Here is a 20142-nt window from a genome sequence, read left to right as displayed (position 1 = left end):
CCCTCAGCCTACTGGCGCTGCGCCATCATGGCCCGAATGGCTCTGAAGCTCCTCGCTCAGGAGGCACCGCTTGGTAACAACAGCTTTTCTGGGGCTGTATTTACGTTAGCGGTGCCGTCTGTACGATTGGTGAGATCCTGGCACAGCTCCTGAGCAGCTCGATTTGTGACGTGACGGAGCCGAGAATTGTCAATAAAATGCCAGCGTGTGGCCAGCTGCAGCAGCGTGCCAGTGGTTTGCATTTCTTCTGCGTGGCCTTGGCGTGATTATATTTGTAAAAACCGATTCACACAAAGGCTGCCTGAAAATTCATTTCACACACAAATTACCCAGTGACACATTACAGCTCTTAAGGGTGTGTTTTCAGAGCAGAGTTAACTGTCCAGTTGTTTCTGCTCTCATCCAGCTGACAAAAAAAAAAAAAAATCTAGTTCAGGTAAGGGGTGCTTAAAATGGAGGACTGCAGGATTTTTGCTGGATGCAGAGTTAGGGCTTGAACTCTAATGATGGCAGAACATATCACTTATGGTGAGAAAACTCTCAGCTGAGTTGAATGGACTGAAAATGTGTTAGTCTGAACATAGATAAGGAAAGTAACTGCTGTTTTAAAAACATCTTTTCATTTTGAAAATATAGCTTTGAATAATTACAGAAAGTGATGTTTCAAAGCAATATGTTTCAGAAATCGGGAACGCTTGTTGGTTTTCTTCCGTGACGCAGCTACATGCGGACAGAGCAGATAGCATAATTCTATACCAAAGCTGTTTGTTTCTTTTTTTACCCTGTGACATCCTGTGCTACGTTTCTAGCAGTTTTGCCAGAACTTAGTGATGAAGACTGAAATATTTCAAGTGAGGTGCCCACCACAGCATAAGCTGGCTTTGGAAAGTTTTAACAAAAGTTGTTCTCTCTTTCTGAGAAAAGTTCATGGAGTATAGATGACATGCCTCATTTCAGAGCAGTGTTCACAGGCTTTTGCTTGAGGCAGTGCAGAGCCATCCCAATACAAAGCCTTACTGCAGCATGATATTCGCATGAGAGGACCTCTGCTCTGCCTTTGGAAGCTGTATGCCTAGCTCATTTTAAACATAGGAAGGAAATGCTTTGTCACAATATGGTTAAGTAATTAAAGATTGTTTTGTAATATAGATTAGTTTTTGACCTGTCCTGAGGTTTGACTGTTTTACCTTGCAATATCAGTTTCCTCTTATCATGGGTGGAATAATTTACTTAGCAGGATGCCCGTGCAGAGGGCTGGTAAATGGGCTAGAAAAATGATGTTCCCTGCCCTGAAGTTTCAAAGGCACAGGTGTGTACCATGCAGCATGGAGCAAACCCAAGCCAAGCGCACATGGTGGCTGGATCGCTTTCGGGGAAGAGAATTTTCCAGTACCTGAAGAAGGTGGTCTTTGTTAAGGGAAGCACAAAGATGCTGAGGCGCAGGGAGAAGGGTTGGATTCTGGTGTCTCTGGAGGGACAGCTCTTTCTAATGAAAAAGGTGAAAGCACTTAAAAGAAGCAGGTGCTCTCTTGAAGAAGAAAATTTAATCTAAAAATCCAACTTACAGTGAAACAAAATGTTGTACATAAAGTTTTCAAGCAGACCTATTCAGAAAGAATAATAGTAGTAGACTGGCCCATAGGTAGCGTGCAAAATATCTGTTTGGAGAGGACAAAGGGAGTAAGAAACAAAACAGAAGCAAAACTCCAGAAATGCCAAATTTCCACGGATTTTCATGGGAGAGGGATCGGTCGCTAAAACGTGATTAACTGTGTCATTTTAGTCTTCAAGAATTTTAGCATGAAGTTAAAGGAATAAGTATTTTGCTCTTTAATCTATCTTCTTGCATCCTTTTTTTGAAGGTTCGTACAAAAGATCGTGTCTTTGACAGCATAAGTCATCTCATCAATCATCATCTCGAGAATAATTTGCCAATAGTTTCTTCTGGGAGTGAACTCTGCCTGCAGCAGCCTGCTGAGAGGAAACACTGACTCCAGATAACTATTTTAGTTTTTGTAATTTGCAAGCTATAACTGGTGGAAATTGCAGATCTGAAAAAAATGTGTACATTAAAAAAAAAAAAAGCATATTCATATATATTTCACCAGTATGTTTTCTTTAGGTTTAAGAACCCCCATTTCAAACAGTACACTTGAAAATTCTGAATGCTTTATGTAGACATGAAGTCACAGCAGAAGGCTTTCTTAAAAAGTAATTTCAATAAAATTGTTCAGATTCTCTAATGTGAATACTGATAGTGTATATATACACATTATATATAAAAATACAGTATATATTTATATTTTTCAAGTTAGTCTGTTGATGGTATAGAACCATCTTCTGTGCCATGTGTTTTTACCAGAAGAAAAATGCCAATTGTGATTGTTCAGATAAAAATAGAATTCAGCAGTCTCAATTTCTTGAGAAAATTAATATTAGGAATCTTATTTCTGATTTTACCTAAGAAGCACAACTATGGGGATTACAGGTGGGTTACGCTAGTTAACCATGGAAGGAGCCTGAATTCAGCAACTAGTATTCCAACTCGGAAATTTAGCATAAAATGATTTTTAAAAGTGTTATTTAGTGTCACTGATATCAAAAGTATTTTATCTTTCTGATGTCAAGTTTGAATTCTTATATGATGCTACTCAAAACATTTGTATCTTGCTTTAACAATGATTTAGTGTGATCTCTCTGTGTATGAGGTGTGTGCATTTGATTTTTCTAACAATAACAATATTCTGTAACTTTAATTTATTAATTTGAGTGTTAGGGTTATTTATAAGTAGTTCTCTGCTTATGGTGAAGATCTAGGTGTCCTTGACCACCAGTCTCCAATGAGGTGTTACATACCGATTAGGCAAGTTCAAATAACTTGTGTTTAGTACGTTTAATGCAAGATGTACATGGTTGGTCAAAGACATATCTGAAAAATCTTATCTTCTTATAAACAGTGAAAACTATCACGACTCAGTGGTCAGTTTTGCAAATGATATCATTTGCATTTACCTACCAAAGCATAACTTGACCTTGGCCTTCAGCAAGTGCTAGGTATTGCAAATATACTGCTTTTCTCTCAATATAAAGTTGAAAAATAACACATACACTAAAGATGCATTTCTGGCAGAAATGTCCTTTGCTTTTGATACTGGGAAATGTTTTAAGGAAGGTTTGTACTATTCAAATGCAAGCAGTATATGAAGTTATTTTCCTATTTTATGAAGCTTATCAAGAGCCAAATTCAATAGACACAGTTCCTGTAAAGGCAAAGTTCGTGCCAGGATTTAGCCTTCAGCATTGCAAGGTCTTCTCTAGGACCAGTATCTCAAATCAGATCTTCAGACTTGATTCATAAAGGCCAAGACTCAGCAGGATAAGTCTAGGTTAAGCACCTGCCTAACCTGAAGTAGTCAATACTTAAATCTACTTAAAATTAGATTTGTTTTTAAGAATTTGCTAAGTTTAAAAATTTGTCAAATTACAACCAAACTGACTGAAGGATTCACTTAGAATCCATTCAGGTAGGATTATTATATTAAAATTCTGAAATAATTTTCTTGTACCTTCTACTTTGAAATATGGTGAAGTTGCAACCTGGGAAGTTTCATTTTGGTTGATCTCAAGAACAAAAATGATTGAGGCACCTGAGACTAATGATGTGATCCATGCAATAAAAGACACTTGATTCTGTCATCAAGACATTCAGAAGCCAGACTAAGACATTAGTGAACCAAATGCTTCTGATTAATTTTGTTGCAGATATAGATAATCATTAGTTGATATTTCTAGGTCTGGGTGGGAGCTGAGAGCAAAGAAAAGAAATTAAATGCTGCAATGCAACCAAAATTAGTATGGCACTGAGGTCAGTGGAATTCTTAAAATTTGAGTTGTCTTTTTACCAGGTTGGAAATTGCAAGAGAAGGTGAGGAGATCTTACACCCAAAGCAGTAGCCATCACAATGACTTTATTTAAGAGCATCCATGTCTCACCATATTCCAGTTTGAAGTATCTCAGTTGCAACCTTTTTTGTCATATATAACACTTGTCATTCCATGCTCCCACCTCCCTACAGCCGTGTCTTGGAAAGTTTTTAGTGTGCTATCACTAACTATAAAAGAAGGCCTCTTTTGTACCTCGAATGTTGTATATCACTTCAGTAAAAGTCAGGTGCCTAACTCCCTTAGGTGCCTTCCAAAATCCCACCTGCTCCCTATGTCTGTTTTAGATTCCTAAATATGCTGTCAGTGTATGCCTGGAAAAATGTGACAAGATATGCGTGTATGAACGAAGGCACTAAACATACAGTGAAATAAGCATCTAAAATTTTTTACCATTGTCCTAGCTGTAGCTTTAATCACTTAGCAGCCACTTAGCTGCATGTTTTGGAAATTAAAGCAGGTGGCAAGGAGACACAAAATGAAACTGCTTTACAGAAACATTAAATTCCCCAGACTATATTTCATAAACTCTGTCTCCAGGAAGATGTGGCTATTTTAAGCTGCTCTGTCAGCACAGCCAATTTCCCCAGCTCAGCATGCCCACTGATGATGCAAAGGTTACACATAGCTTGATCAGATGCAGTTTGGTCATAGGTAGTAGTAGTGCCTTTGGGCTGCAACAGTGCCCTGCTGCCGCAATGGGCCAGGAGATCCTGTCTGACTAGGTGTGATGATCCAGAGGCTTTTCTAAGTGACTGGGAACCCAATGATCTCAAAGCTGTCCAGAAGGAAGGGCATGTGGACCAATCAATGCTCCTTTTGTGGATCCTGCCATTGCTTTTTGTCACTGTCACTCTGGTAGATTTGGCTTTCCCCTGTATGAACATGGTATAAAAACTGTATAGCCATTTGGATAGCAGTTCCAAACCTGTTGTCGTTAGAGTCAAAGACCATTTTACACTGAGCTCAACAAGGGCAAACTGAACCTGCTAGAGAGGCAGAGCTCATTTCTGTGAGGAGCCAACACTGGCAGCAATTTAAGAGATGTGGAAGTTATGAGATGGGCTCAAAAGCTGTGGGACTGGCTGAAAACCAGACAGCTGGCAGCACAATAATTTGAGCCTTTTAATATTTGCCTTTGGTTTTGAGTCCCCTCACCTTTTGTTTTTATTCTCTTTTATGCAATCCCAAGGGCTAGGCACTTGCTGGTGATAATTCAGTACCATGAGTTCAAGAACTGGAATTTTACTGAAAAAACAAATTTACTAGACTCAATAGAAATCACTGAGATTAGACAATATTATGGTATCCTCTGATATTTTCCCAGGGGATAGCTGAGAAGTCAGAACTGAAACTCAAAATATCCTGCAAGACTGTCTACACTGATTTTCAGTCCTATCGGATTATCAGTTTTGATTCCAGTTGTGTTGCAACTATATGAACTATAGGCAATGGAAAGGCATTCGATTCCTTTAACAAAGAACTTTCAAAAGTGAACCAAATGCTTCTGATTCATTCTATTGCAGATCTAGAGTAATTATTAGGATAATAAAATCTTCCAGTGGGGCTGGCAGTGATAGACTGGACATTGAGGTGCAGTCATGTGCCCAAACTTTCAGTTATTTCAGATGCTTCAGAAGCAATGAAACCTTGCAGGTAGAAAATGTGATTTGAAAACGGAATTACCTCCTGACTTCAGCGGGAGTTTGCTCAGTGTGAGGACTCCCAGGTTCCCTTCCCTAACGCAAGAAGAGGGCGTTCACATTGGCCGTGCCTGGGTGGAAGCCCGTGGGAGGTGATGCAATTTCCACAGCTTACTGCCTGCTTCCCTGCCCAGGGCTTTGCACACAGGGTGAGGATAGAAGGTAACACAGTAGCTTCCTTCCACTTCACATCCTACAGGGTTCACAATGGGAGATAACGCTGGTTCTGCCAGAAACCTCTCTGCCGCACAAGTACAATACAAGCTTGAACAAAGGACGTAGTCCTGGGACCAGGATTTGAGTGCAAAATGTGTACTGTCATAGGAAGAAAACATTTACTAACGGTATGGTAGATGTCACCTGCCAGCACGAAGTTTTCTATATCCTGGGTTCATTCTTTTTCTCCTCTGTGGAATAATATGCTCACATTTCTTATCTTCATGGTCTCTAGGCATCATGCTGTGCAGTAAGATGAAGCGAATTTATAAAATTTGTATTACAATGCAATTGTTTCTGGCATATCAAGTGCCAGATGCCAGCTACAATGTTTTTGTAATAGAATTGATCCATATTTAGATATTTGTAAGTAGTAAAGGATCCATTTGAAAACTAGCAGAGTTTTGCAGCCTCCAGGAAATTTACAGCTCTGAAGGGGAACTTTAGAACTTACGAATGTTCTGACAACAGTTTACAAATCCTGCTTTCAAACCTTTGTTCTTAGCATCTAATGTCTATTTGAACTAAGTGTCAGAACCAAGAATTTATGTTAAAAGTAAACCACATGTCTATCTGACGTGTCAGAACCAAGAATTTATATTAAGCAAAACACATTTGCATAAAAAAAGTCTAAGCTGAAGTAACAGACGCACTTCCCTTTTTTTCTTCCAGACATTTTCAAAATATGTCTGCATAAAATCCAAATTCAGATTTACCTTAGTATACTGTCAGAAACATGTTGATTTCATGGTCTTTTTGCCCAAACCTAGGGTTGCACTCTTCACGAATCTATGTTTGCTCAAAGCTGTCAAGATATGGGCAAATTCCCACTAAAAGCTCTGTGCTCAGCTGTACTTACTCTACTCACTCGCACACAGTGTCTGTGGACCTTGCTTGCATCTGCATTGGATGCAGCTGGAATGAGGGCAGGCCTGTGGAAAAGGTAACATGAACATACAATTTGCCTGCAGTTAACCAGAGGCTTGGATAGGGAATGAAAAGCTGTCTTGGGAGAGAAAACCCCAGGGGTAAGAAATGTGAAGCCTGGAAACACAAGCCAATAGGCATATAAGCCACTAATTGAGAATAGAGAGCTGTCACCAAATTATAAACATGCTAATTGGTTGATAGGGTTAAAACAGAACCTCTGGGGAGGGGAAGCGCAAAATACTTGGGCAATGCCTACGTCTCGTCTCTTTTTGAGACATTTATGTTCATAAGCCCTGATCTATTCCTCTGCATCCTCCAACATAAGCATCTTGTATGGCTTCCACTGGGAAAAAGCAGGGCTCTTTTTTTTTTTGTCTCGGTAAGGGGCATAAGATTTCAGAGCTACACATCTCTAGCAAAAGCACCATATAGGGGAAAAGCTAAATAAAGAGTGTTTAAACCTTGTTTGACAACAGAACAGGCTGTGGGAACCAAATGAAGGAACAAAGAAGCTAAAGCTGGGTGACTCATTCTGCTAACCCACTTAGTAAGAGACAGCACGGATGCCTCAGAAAAGAAAGGTAACCGCAGATTGTGAGATGAAGATGCAGATGTACATTTTTTGTAGCTATCATGAAGGTCAAATAACATACAGGTCAAATGACAGCTTTTTCCAGCAGTCCTCCTTTTTCTTCTGTGAGGCAAAATCCACCAAACACACCCAGGCAATTATTCATTCAAAATAAATGAAATTTTTTTATTAAATGAAGAATGTAAAGATTATAATTGGTATATATTTGTGTCCTCTGTGGCTGGATTGGTGTGATAATTGCTTCTCAGTAAAGTCCTGCAGAGTTAAACCTCAAAAGAAGCCAGGTTTCTTCTTTTGAGGTAAATGTTTTTCTTTGCATTGTGTGGGCCGCAACAAAAAAACAAAAAGTGACTATTTTGCTGTAAAAGGGAGTTTGACTGTACATTTGTTATTTATTAATATTTATTACTTTTAGAAATATTTTTAACTGAGAATTGCAGGAAAAATAATGTATGTGGAGATATTGTGATCATTTATATTCCCAACGACTTTTGTGAATCTCAAGTTTTTGCCTGTCCGTTGATTGTGGTATTCTGGTTATAGAGGCAAATTTTGTCTCTGAGGAAGTCCTTGAGCAACAGAATTTGGAATATAAGTGTCATGCAACTGTTTTCTGACTATTCAGTTTGTATATGATTAACCAAAGTAATAAAATAATGAGCACTACTATCAAATCGAAATGCATGTAAAGTGGGCTTGAGTCTGTTCTCCTATGCCCAGGTTCCCTAATGGCCTAATTTGTTTTTCAGGTTTTTTCTTATTTACCTGAAGGGATGCCCGTTTTGTAGCAGAATAAATGAAATTCTACAGGGTTTACCTGGATATTAAATATTAATAAGTCAATGAACTATTCATCTCAGTAGAAACAGGGATGAAAAATGTCAGAGGACCAAATGGCACATGAAGAATCTGACCTTAGTTACACTGACTTTACACCAGAGGAGCTCCGTTTACTTTGTCAGAGGCAACATTGATTTCCACGAGTCCATTTTCAACAAATACCATTTTCACAATGTAAGTAATTGCTCGTACAGGCCTTCTTTCTGGGCCAGATGATGCTCTCTCCTGAAACGGTAGCTTTGCTGCTTGGCACACTGAACAGGTGAGGGTAGCCAAGGGTAGCCAACTCCATGGTCTTTCTGTGAGAGACACTGGAAGGACAAGGTCCGTGCAAGAGCAGCTATTTAGTGTACCATGGAGAGGAGAAAGGATCCACATCAGAAGGAAGCTTAGCTGGGCTGATGTTCCCCAAATCCTCTTCCTCCAGCGCCCAAGTGTCTCCATGCAAAGGCCCTTCCCTCTTACCCACTTGGAGAAAAGCTGAGCCTGGAGATGCCCTGGGAAGTTATGTTGCTCTTGGGGAGATGAAATGCCGCTCCAAAGCCAGCACAGGCACCAGCACGCCTGTGCATGCCTCTGCATGGTGCCTCCAGAGCACTGAAGGCAGCACGGGCACCAGTACGCCTCTGCATGCCTCTGCACGGTGCCTCCAGAGCACTTCAGGTGTCAGGAGGCCTCAGGGCTGCAGCAAGCCTCATGGCTCAGTGGTGGCCCAGCAGAAACCCCTGATCACAGCTGCCGTGCCTGCTCCCCATGAGTTTTGCCATGAGAAGGGATCATGCCCAGGCCTGGGGCAGCCATGGGGTCCACAGCCCCAAAGTCAAGGGGCCGAGCTGTGCCTTGGTTGTGCTGCTGGGTTAAATGTCAGTACCCGGCGCAGATGCCAGCACAGCTCCGCTCAGCAGAGGCAGATCGGCTGCTATCGGGCCCCCAGCTTTTTGGCACCTGCCACTTTATGCACAGGTGTGTTTTCCATTTCTTTACTAGAGCAGTTGGAAATGAGAAACCTTGTAGGCAGTGTGACACCCTAATTACAGTCGCTCCTTGTAAAATGCGCCCTTCCAGGGCAGCAGCCGCCCATGGTGCCGCCGGAGCAGACAGCCCTCTGAGCAGGGGAGCCAAGGGACCGAGTCTGCTCCCAGGAAAGCAGGGGAAAAGCCTCCCTCCAACTCTGGGAGCGGCAGAGGCAGAGCCTACTGCCTTCGGCTGCAGAGCGTTCCCACAGGTACTGCTTGCAGGCACGACACCCAGAGTTTAAATGCATGTTTTCCACAGAAGGCCAAAACCTTTTTTACAATTCTTTCAAAAATGACTGCCACACAACAACTTCGGTTCAAAGGTCTGAGATTTAATTAGAAGTTTTCAAAATGTTTGTGGTACCTAATGAGTTGAAAATACTCTGTAAGACTGTTGGCAATAAAAGACTCTTGGAAAGCATCTTGTGAAAGCTTTTTTTTCTCCTTAGGTGGTTTGATTTGCATTTCTTTTGTAATCCAGAACCAAAATAAATATTCCAATTCATGAAATAATATGCACGAAATGTTACTCTCCTTTGTAGCTTTTGCTCCATGTAAAACCAATTGGGAAAGGGAGACCTGATTCAGTTTCTTGTTTATTCAAATCAGCCTAGATGACAGAAAGCTGGGATTCTGTATTTTAAGGAATTTTCTAATAGTTTAGGGTGAAAGAAGCTATTCTCCATCTTTTTCCAGCTTCAAGGATAGGACATCTTCCTGGTTGTTTATGGTCCACTGCTGGTAAGCCCTTGACTTGTCCTACTTTAAAATCTTGCTCTGAAATCTTCCAGAATCTATGCTTTATCTAATACATCCCAGTGGGATGTACCCACTGAAGACTGTATCCACCACAGTTTTTTTCTCTTCAGTCATAAGTACTTTGTAAATTATATTACCAGTGTTACATGTGAACCCATGAATCTTAGGAGCCTGCTTCAAGTACAGCAGGGTAGTGAACAAACAAAATATCCCCACAGCTCCAAAATAAGAGAAGGAAATAAAAGTAGAGTGAAAAGTTTTTGTACTGACACGCAATCACATGGCCTCCAACAGTGGAGTTGCTTGCATTACTTGTACCTTGCCTCAACTCTGACAACAGCTAAGGCTAAAATCCAGATGTTAAAACTCACTTTTATGTGCATCTTTTTGGACTTTGGCTATTAAAAATACTCATTTTTTTCACCTAAATAGCAGGAATCATGTAACGTCCTTGACATGAGAGTTGGTGTGAGGTCAGCCACAATGTCTTCTGAAACCACTGTGTTGCAAAGGCCTTTCTGCTCTACAATAGCAAGGAATGCTGCCATGTGCCACCACCTCATGAACTAACATTTAGAAGTACACAAATATTTTAGCTGGCAGTTTTCAAAGACACACCTTCAGGGGAGAACTTCCACACTGATAATACAGCCAAATAGCACTGTAAGATCTAAAAACCTAAGCAAGCCATGGCAATGCAATGTCACCAGTTCTATTTCTCACAAAGCCACAGAGCTGATGACCCAGCCTGTATTTGCTGTTCATACAGTTATATCATGCTTAGCTTAGTTTAGCTTTTTCTTCTTCTCTAAGTGCACTGCTTTTCCACATTTTTGGTAAAAATTATTTCATATTTACTACTCTCTTTCACAGTTATTTCATTCAAACACAGTTTTTCTTTGTTCTTACACTTGTCTAACAGCATAAAACATTTACAAGCAGACTGTTAACTTGCAAAACATAATCACAATGCAAACCTCTACCTTTTAAAGGCTTTTGCTACACATATTACACAACTTATACACTGTACATACTTGGGAAGTGTCTAATGCTGCTGCTTTAAATGGTTAAGACCAGAGTAAGCTAAGGATGAGCTCTTTCAGGCCGTGTATTGAAAAAGCCTCAACTACTTCTGATTGTGCATAAGGCAAGGTGTGGTTTGAGACATTAAACACAGATCTTTGAAAGAGCCCAATAAAGTTAGATGCTTACATTCTTACTGAAAGACAACGGGAACTAATCTCAGAATTTCCCATCAACCTCCACTGAAGCCTCCAGCCATAAAGTACTATTGATGGAAGTACCACAGGCCACTTCCATGGGGACTTGAAACCAAATGTTTATAAAGTCTTAACTGCTGTAGGTTTCAGGGAATCCCTCTGATGCTGAACACCATCCTGTACTGAGGCTGGTAAGGCAGTGATGAACCATAAAGTTGTTTTCATACAGGTTTCTCTGGAACAGCCTCTCAAAAGAGTACGTCTGGGGCTCCAGGAAAGTTGGAAGGTCTTCCAAACTCAACAGGCTTTCATTCCAGATCCACGGCAGGGTCAGGCATAAATGGAGATAGACCCTTCAGCATGATTCTGTTGTACCACATCTTCCCTCTTGTATCTGCAAAAGTGCCCAGAGACGGTAGGAGCGTAGGGTCCCATTGCCAGAAAATGGGATCTTGTCCCACTGGCTGGACTTCTTCCCAGGGAGAATTTCTAACACAATCCCATGCTGTAGTAGTGCCTGGAGAGAAAAGAAGGAACTCCACAGGGACCCGCTTGTGGTTCATTGCTTTCTGAAATGATATGTCTCTGTTTCAGAACTGAAGAATCTCAGTTTAGGTAGTGCATTCACAATGTACACAGGTTTACATAGGTTTGACATACATTTTTAAATACATTGCAAATAGTAAGTAAAAATATATGCATTGAAACAGTACATACACTTGATATATGTGTATTGTTGGGTCACATTTTAGCTACTTTAAATAGTGAACATATATAGCCTCTCTCAATGGTTATTTACTACTGCTTGTTTAAAATAAGTTGTGAAATGTCACAGTGACAACTATCATGTTGTCATTCACTAAACATGAAAAGTCTGAATAACAGTGGAAAAAAAAAAATACTGCATTGATATGACATGGTAAAGTTCCTGTCAGTTAAAAGATACTACTTCATATATTTTCAAATATCCCCATTGAAACACATCTATCTATTTGTATAATTTGTCACCTTACACTGTATACTGCCATACAATGTTTAGCATATTGTAAACTTTTACCAAACAATGACTTTTTAATAAGGAATTGTACAAATATACAGCTATTTATACCACATACATATAAGGCCATTAACATAACAGCAAGATACATATAGAGAACGATAATCACCAACATACGTAACGAGCTTTTCTCCCAGTCAGCAATAATCGGGCTCATTTTCCAATCATCAGCAGTGTTTAGTGAATGCTGAAGTTTCTAACAGGTTTTCTTGATGTCTTGCAAGATCAGGCAGTGCCAAATGCAGCCTCATCATGCAATGCCATTGTGGTGCACAATGCCATTAGATGTGCATGGACTCTGTCCTGGCTGTTGGGTAGCATGAAACGTTCTTTTCTGAATCAGGTGTGTTACTGAATGAACACCCAAAGCAAATGATTGTTGATAAATAAGTCCTCAAAGTTAAATAAGTGGTTAGTGTTTTCCCCTGTGACTTAAGTGCATGAATGCTTAAAGTACACTTGTACTTTAAATCTAAAAGCCACAGAAAGGTACTTGTCTCAAGGAGTCCTTTACTTACAGAAGTTTCCATTGTGAAATGAAGATTCATTTTTCTCAGCGATACACGATGGAACATTCATTGGTGGGAAATCTTCCTTTGGCTTCTGGGTATTGCTGCTGCTGGATTTACTTCGACTGTGGTCTGGCGTGGGCTGAATAGGCAAAGATCTGGCCACCTTGGATTTCACCAGGCAGCCACAAACAAGGCGAAAGAAAGCCCGACGCATTTCCTTACTGGCCAGAGTATAGATGATGGGGTTCATTGCAGAATTGATGACTGCCAGAGCAATAAACCAGTCAGCTTTGTACAAGATAGACCACTCCTTGACTCTGCAGGCCACATCAATGAGGAACAGGATGAACAGTGGAGACCAGCAGGCAATGAAGACACTAACAACGATCACAACAGTCCTAAGGAGTGCCATGGACCGCTCCGAGTTATTGTGGTTAGTGACATTACGACTGCTGGACTTTACCAGGATGTAGATACGGGCATAAAGGATGACAATGGCAACCAAAATGGCTATGAAGATACTAATGCAGAACACAACATACTTCTTGGAGTACAGAGGCAAAATTGTTGAGCAATCTGGTAAGTTGTTTATACAGTTCCAGCCGAGGATGGGTAAGGCACCCAAGGAAATTGAAATAAGCCAGCATGTACCAATGAGAAGGAACACCCTGTATTTTTTATTCGCATCGTAAGGCCTCATTTTAATCATGGTCAAATGCCGCTCAATAGCTATTGCTAGTAAGCTGAAAGTGGAGGCTCCCAGGGCAACAAACATACTGCCTTCCCTAATGAACCAGATTGTGGAGGACAAGCTCAGAGTTTTCTTTCCAGACATAAGTATGTTTACTTTGTAAACAATCCCAGCTAAAAGATCACAGAGAGCTAGATTGCCAATAAAAAAGTACATGCGGTTGTGAAATTTGTTGTTTTTCCATATGGCAATCAACACCATCAAGTTTTCCAGGACTATGAAACTACATAGGATCAGAAATGCAATAGTGGACAGGTCTATGTTATCAGTTGCCTTTTCCCTTAAAATAAGCTTTCCTGTGTAATTATAATGCAGTACGATCAGAGAGTCCATCTCTTCATTTCCTTGAGGGCCGACAAGAGCATCAGGTGGCACGGTAACTGCTGCCATCACTTGTTTGCTAATGATGGACTTTTCTTCTTTAGTATCACGAGAACTGAGTTCCAATAATTTTCCACAAGAGGGAGATCAAGCCACGTTCCTCCAAGCACTCCTCTGGGCAACCGGTGGGTATCCCCAGCTTCAGCAAGCCTCGCATATTAATTCGGGAGAGTGGCTCGCAAACCAGGCTCTGAAAATAAAAACAACAAATGCAACATAAATCTCCCTGTCTTTCCCTGTCACCCATGGCCCGTGCGGGTGCTCAAGCTGCAACATACACCCAGGAGCCAAGAGGGACGCTGACTACAATGGGGCACCAAGGTCTAGCATTGCTGCACGCTTATCAAGGTAGCTGTGGGTAAGCCGTCGGTCGTGCTCTGCACAGATGCAGCTCTGCTGGGGAAATACAAGGGCTCACACTGCTCATAGGTGTTTCCCCCTACAAAATTTTCATGCTGAAAAAAATGCAGAGGAGTAGTTAGAAGGATTAGCGAGTGGTCCCAGCAAGCCCCAGTGTGCACAGCAACTGGTTCATTCTTTCTCAGATAGACCTAAGTGTACGTGGCACTACCAAAACACCACCCAACCACCACTGCCTGAGCATCAGCAGGGCAAACTCACTGCTTTCTAAGCTTGCCGCTGTTCCCCATGCAGACCTAAGGTAGCAAAGAGCCTGAAAAAGTTGGTGTCAAGTCTTGATGCCAGTGTGCATGCTGCCAATGCCTAAAATAACTTCCCACCCTTAACGGTACAAAATGATGCTATTTACAATTAAGGACATGCTCTGAAAGACAGTCAGTATAAAAGCAATCCTACTTCCCATTCAAATTAGTTGGACTTCTGCTACCCTTTTCAAAATAAATACAGCAAGTCACATCTTTGTAAGGATGGCTCTTCTTTATGGTTCACTTTTTTTTCCTTTGCATTTGTACACAAGACATATTTAATGTTGTTGGGTCTTTTTAAATGAAAAATAGTTACATGAAGTTTAATTGTCCTTCTCAATTTACATCTGTTTTTCTTTAAGTTATGACTTAGATTAACTGAAACATTTTCCCACAGACTTTGATAGGTTGAATTTTCACAGCAGATCCTCCTGGCTGTCTTTTTTCCATTGCCATACATAAATATTGGAAGAGATCTGCACAACTGTGTAAAAATATCAAAAGATGTCAGAAGCACTTACTGTTTTACCAGAAATGTTATGGTTTAGTTGCTGCAGACTCCAATGAGAATCAGTGTTCAGGCCCCAAACGTATGTATTGAAGATGAACAGACAGCCAATTTTTCAGATTGGTAACCAAACCAGGATGGGGATGAGGGGAGAACTGGTTCCATCTGAACCAAATTTGTAAAGATTTAATTTTTTCCTGGGAAAGGTAAGAAAGTAAAAAGTTGTGCTGGATGGGAGGACGCTTTCCATTAGCCCAAAATGAAATAGCTTAGTTTAGGGAACTTGTTATGAGCTAGAGCTCCTGGCCTTACCATTTATTTACTCAAGGGTCATGAGCATTTCCCAAACACATGAAAGACACTTTCAAAGGATGGGTATCAAGGGAAGACTTTGAGATCTCAACCTCTGCTAGAGACCAGCACACCAACAGTTTTCAACCTGCATCCTGTACATCCCAAGCAATATCTGATTTACTCTGGATAATAAGAGTAGGCTTACTGTCAACAGGCTTAGGTTTAATATAGAAGTGCCTGTACTTTCATTGGAAAATAGCAGCCTTCCAGTACTTAAAGGGTGCCTACAGGAAAGATGGGGAGGGACTCTTTATCAGGGAGTGTAGTGATAGGACTAGGGGTAATGGTTTTAAACTGAAAGAGGGTAGATTTAGATTAGATATATGGAAGAAATTCTTTACGGTGAAGGTGGTGAGGCACTGGCACAGGTTGCCCAGAGAAGTTGTGGATGCCCCCTCCCTGGAAATGTTCAAGGCCAGGTTGGATGGGGCTTTGAGCAACCTGGTCTAGCGGAAGGTGGCCCTGCCCATGGCAGGGGGGCTGGAACTAGATTATCTTTAAGGTCCCTTCCAACCCAAACCATTCTGTGATTCTATAGAGAGGTTTCTTAAGATCACAAAAACACGTCAGCCAGTGCTCTTCCAGCACTCTTGCTTTGGGCACTTAAAAAATGGGAGACGCATTTTCAAGTGCCTTCTGGAAGCGGGGAGGAGCAAACCACATCCCAGATGAATGTAAAGGGATTTAAAGGACAACCCACACCCTCCCTTTTCGTGGGTTCCGTCCTTCACAAAAGAAGTAATCTGACAAAAGCCTACAGTGAATTGACTTGAATTCTTTAGTACATTCAGGAAGTTTTAAAACTATTTTCTGAGAAAATAATTTACTATTTAGCCTGTTATTATTTCCCCATTCTAGTTCTTAGGTCCTAACTACTTTGGTGAAGAGACCCGCTGGGAGAGACATCTTATCCAAGAAACACAGTTGTTGCTTGGTGTCCTTGGTCTTTTTTACTCTGAAGATGACAGCAACCATCTCATTCATTTCCCAGGAGCAGAACTGGGCTCTCAAGTTGCTGACCTCTTTCCTGAAGCACGGTAACAGTGAAGCTCTTCAACAGAACAACTTCACCTCAGCTAAGGTTCAATCTAATTGTAATTCAGTTACAATCTGCACACTGTTATCATAGAAACTATCACAGTCTTTCATTGTATTGGCTTGGAACAAAACGCCACTGTCTTCATATGAATTGCAAGTGCTTTCCACTGTAAAATCAACAATTACATTTGACTAGAAAAGTATTTGTTAATGATAGCTCAACTAGCAATAGTCACCAGACTGGCTGGTGGCTGCCTGAGAGGATCTTATTCATATCATTTAAGAGCACCACATGCAACAAAATAAATGTTTCTGTCAGTCTTTTCCAAACAGAGTTACCATACTGGTCTATCAAAGGACAAATATATTTCTTTCTGTGAAGAAAATTACATGCCAGACTTAGGACTTTATCAGCCACAACTCAGCAGCTGTAAACTGTCATGACTCTACTAAAGGCAATGGTGCTATACCAGTTCCCCTGGCTGAAGGTATGGACGATACACTCAATCAGCAGAAATCGTACACTGTCTCTCCCATTGTTCGTAATTACTTCTTCTCTTAAAATTGTTACAGCAAACTTAGTATCACAAAAGTAAATCTTTGCCTCTGACAGGCTAGAGGCAAGGCGGTGGAGGCTGTAACATTATTATTTGCCAGGACTCTCAGGAAATGAATTTCACTCACAAGCCACTTGGAAGTTAATACAAATAATAATGTAATAAATTAAAATTTATTCTTTTCTGGCAGCAACATTTCCCGGTAATATCTTTCAGCTATACTACTTTTTTGTTTTTCTCCTGCTTTGTAGCCAGTAACTCAGAAAGCGCATTTATTTTTTAACAGTTAGAAAAATTAAAGTTGGTTGTATATTATAATAACAAGACAGCAGCAGCCAGGTCCAGGATATCTGTGTCACTGCTTCCTGACAGCTCTACAACTCACTCCTCAAAACATCTTTGTCCCAGTCACATACAGAGGGCTAGCCACTAGTTGCGAAGTACAGATGTCAGCTCGAAATATTAAAAAAAGGACCTGAAGAGCCTGTCTGTGGCATGTTGTGTGTTAAGCATTGCCTTGGTTAGGTACCTCAATACCCTGAGCTCTTGATACAGCTGGAAATCAGTTTTACTCCTTCTAAAGCAAACTGGAGGATCCCTACTGCTGCACCACCAGGTACCACTAGAAAGGTAAACCTATCGGCAGTGCAGGGGCAATCTGGCTATACTTCCTCACCCGTTTGATGGCCAAAACACTGTTTGCTAAATTACTCAAATAAAGGCAGTGGTACTATGTCCACAGTCATGCAGAGCGCAATTCAGATGCCTCCTTCAGCTATTTGGCTGACCTTTGTCCTCCTTGCTCCAAGGACAGAGAGAGCAGTTGGGGTCAGCAGCGAGCACCATCATTTGCCCCTCCTGGGAAATCTCCCTGCCCGCCACCATGCTGTGGGGTTTCCACAGCGGTTAGTGTGCTCTCCTGCAGAGGTCAAGGATCCTAGTAGGGTCGAGCACCCTTCCAGGCTGGAGCAGGGGCTCTCCACCGTGGCTCACGTCCCTAGGGTCTACCAGGGTCTCTGTGGTCACGGTGCCATGACAAGGGCAATGCTGTGTGGTAGGCCACGACCCCTCCATCTGCCCCACGGCAAGGCACACCTCCACTGCCCTCTCCAGCCCCACCACACAGTGGCACAGGCAGACACTCAGGGCTGTACCTCTCACCAGCTCCCCACAAATAACGCCCTGGGTAAGGCAGCTGGAGTCAGCCTGCAATTCTCCTCTGGGAACGTGTGATTCCCAGTGCCAGGAGGCAACAGGGAACTGGTGATAATGGGGATGCCGAAGCCCTTCAGCAACCATCCCTAGTACATCTCCACTCTCTGCTCCCAGCGGGCATTCCGGTAAGAGTCCCAAGGGGAGCTGAGGGCTTTTACCATCTCATGACTCACTGAGTACTTTACAGCTGGAAGAATAAGAAATTTCTGTTTTCAAAACAGAGAGCCAAACTGCTCTCAATTTTCATGATATCCTGAAGTCAAAGCAACAAGTGAGAATAAGAGCGAAAATAGGACTTAACTTTCCGCTACCTACTTTTGCCTACACAAGAACATACAATGTTATGCGTTCAGTACACTCACTGTAATTCAGCGGGAATCTTATTTTCCTGCATTCCAAATATCCACAAACAGACTTGACCAAAGAGACCAGATCCCCCTTCACAACCACCACATACCTGCAGTTCTCCCTTCTCTTCCACACTCAGCCACATGCTTTGGCCACCAATGACAATTTTAAGAAAGGCAAAGGGAAAGCTAAGAATGCGTCTCTGAAGCCAAACTTTTGTATATTCTATTTATTTTTAAAGCCTTTCTAGATGAAAGGGAAACACATGAAATTTATCAGGCGCACCCTGGTAGTGTTAAGTTTAAGAACAGAAAAGGGGTTTGAGAACAGCAGCACATTTCAATACACATTTCCACTCTGAAATTAAGCTGTGCTAGTTGCAAATGAAGTTTGGACAACAAACATCTGCTGCAGAACAATGTCTTGGACAACTCAAATAAACTTTAAAAAGATTTTTTTTTTTGAAGTGAACGTGCTGGCAGCTTACAGCCTCAGAAAAGCCTTTAGTAAATGGTTATTTTTCTTGGCTTCTGGATTTCAGACATCAGTTTGTATTTTGTAATTCCGAGTAGCACACACGCCTATCTCACACAGGGGCTCCCGGCTGGTTTAATTCTTGGACGTCGAAGGAAGGAACATGTACTTCTTCCCCCTCACCGGCTCCCAGGGCTCCCGACCTATTCCCCCCACTCCAAACTCCAGTATTTTCCATTCGCAAATTTGCGATACTGCAGCGACCTGAACTCTTTGGGGCGACAAACATTCTGCCTAAGCTACCCAAGAATACCCCCGACGTGTCCGCGGCGTGACCGTCCCACACGGGAAACACGGCTCTACTCACAGTCTGGGGCTCTACTCACAGTCTGGGGCTCTACTCACAGTCTGGGGCTCAACCCAGCCCGCCGCCGCTCCCTGCCTGCCTGCCGCCGCGCCTTTACGTGACACCCTGCAGGAACCGCCTGCACGGCGGCTTTCTCGCTCCCACCACAACCGGCAAGGCCGGCGGAGCGGCTCCGCTCTCCCAGCCCGGCGGGCCGGGGACACCTCGCCCATCGCCCGCCGAAGGGCGGCAGCGCGGCCGCGCCGACGGCCCCGACGGGCGGGCTGCGGGGCGGGCGGGCAGCGGCAGGGCGCGGCCCGCCGCCCAGGCAGCGGGGCGAGGGGGCAGGCAGGGTGCGGGCAGGGCTGTCCCGGAGGAGCGGCGAAGTACCTGCTGCGTCCCCGCCGCGTCCCCCCGGCGCTCTGCGGCCGCCGCATCCGACCGCGCCGGCTGCACGGCGCCGCTCGGCCCCCGCGGCTGCGCTGGGCCGGGTCGGGCCGGGCCAGGCCGGGCGGGGCTGGGATCGCCCCGGCCCTGCCCCGCCGCCGCTCCCCGCGGCTCCGCGCTGGCCGCCGGAGCCGCCCCGCCCGGGGACCCCCGCCCGCTCGCCCGCCCCTCCGGGCTTTTCTCTGCCCCCACCCCCGCCCCGCGTCCGGCCCCCGGCTCCTGCCTCCGGCACGCCGCTCCCACGCCGCCGTCGTCCCCGGTCAGGCTTGGC

At 42.9% G+C, this 20142-nt stretch overlaps 2 protein-coding genes across 2 annotated transcripts in view; one reads left to right on the top strand and one right to left on the bottom strand.

Moving 5' to 3' along the window:
- Positions 1-1991, top strand: part of SHC3 (SHC adaptor protein 3) — a gene marked incomplete at both ends in the record, with an annotated part of 58781 nt that extends 56790 nt beyond the window's left edge. The window contains one exon of the mRNA XM_082336085.1: positions 1863-1991. Coding sequence (XP_082192211.1) covers positions 1863-1991 — 129 coding nt within the window. The remainder of the gene's footprint in view (positions 1-1862) is intronic.
- A 7706-nt stretch (positions 1992-9697) lies between these two features.
- S1PR3 (sphingosine-1-phosphate receptor 3) lies at positions 9698-19887 on the bottom strand. Its single transcript, XM_082335987.1, has 2 exons — positions 19815-19887; positions 9698-14109 (listed from the first exon to the last, which is right to left on the bottom strand). The coding sequence occupies exon 2, from the start codon at positions 13926-13928 to the stop codon at positions 12786-12788; it is 1143 nt and encodes a 380-aa protein (XP_082192113.1). The 5' UTR covers positions 13929-14109; positions 19815-19887; the 3' UTR covers positions 9698-12785.
- Positions 19888-20142: the final 255 nt, after the last annotated feature.

The sequence above is a fragment of the Platalea leucorodia genome (genome assembly GCF_965183815.1).
Source record: "Platalea leucorodia genome assembly, chromosome: Z".
Lineage (NCBI taxonomy): Eukaryota > Metazoa > Chordata > Aves > Pelecaniformes > Threskiornithidae > Platalea > Platalea leucorodia.
Note: the sequence above shows the minus strand (reverse complement) of the source record. Positions and strands in the feature narration are given on the sequence as shown.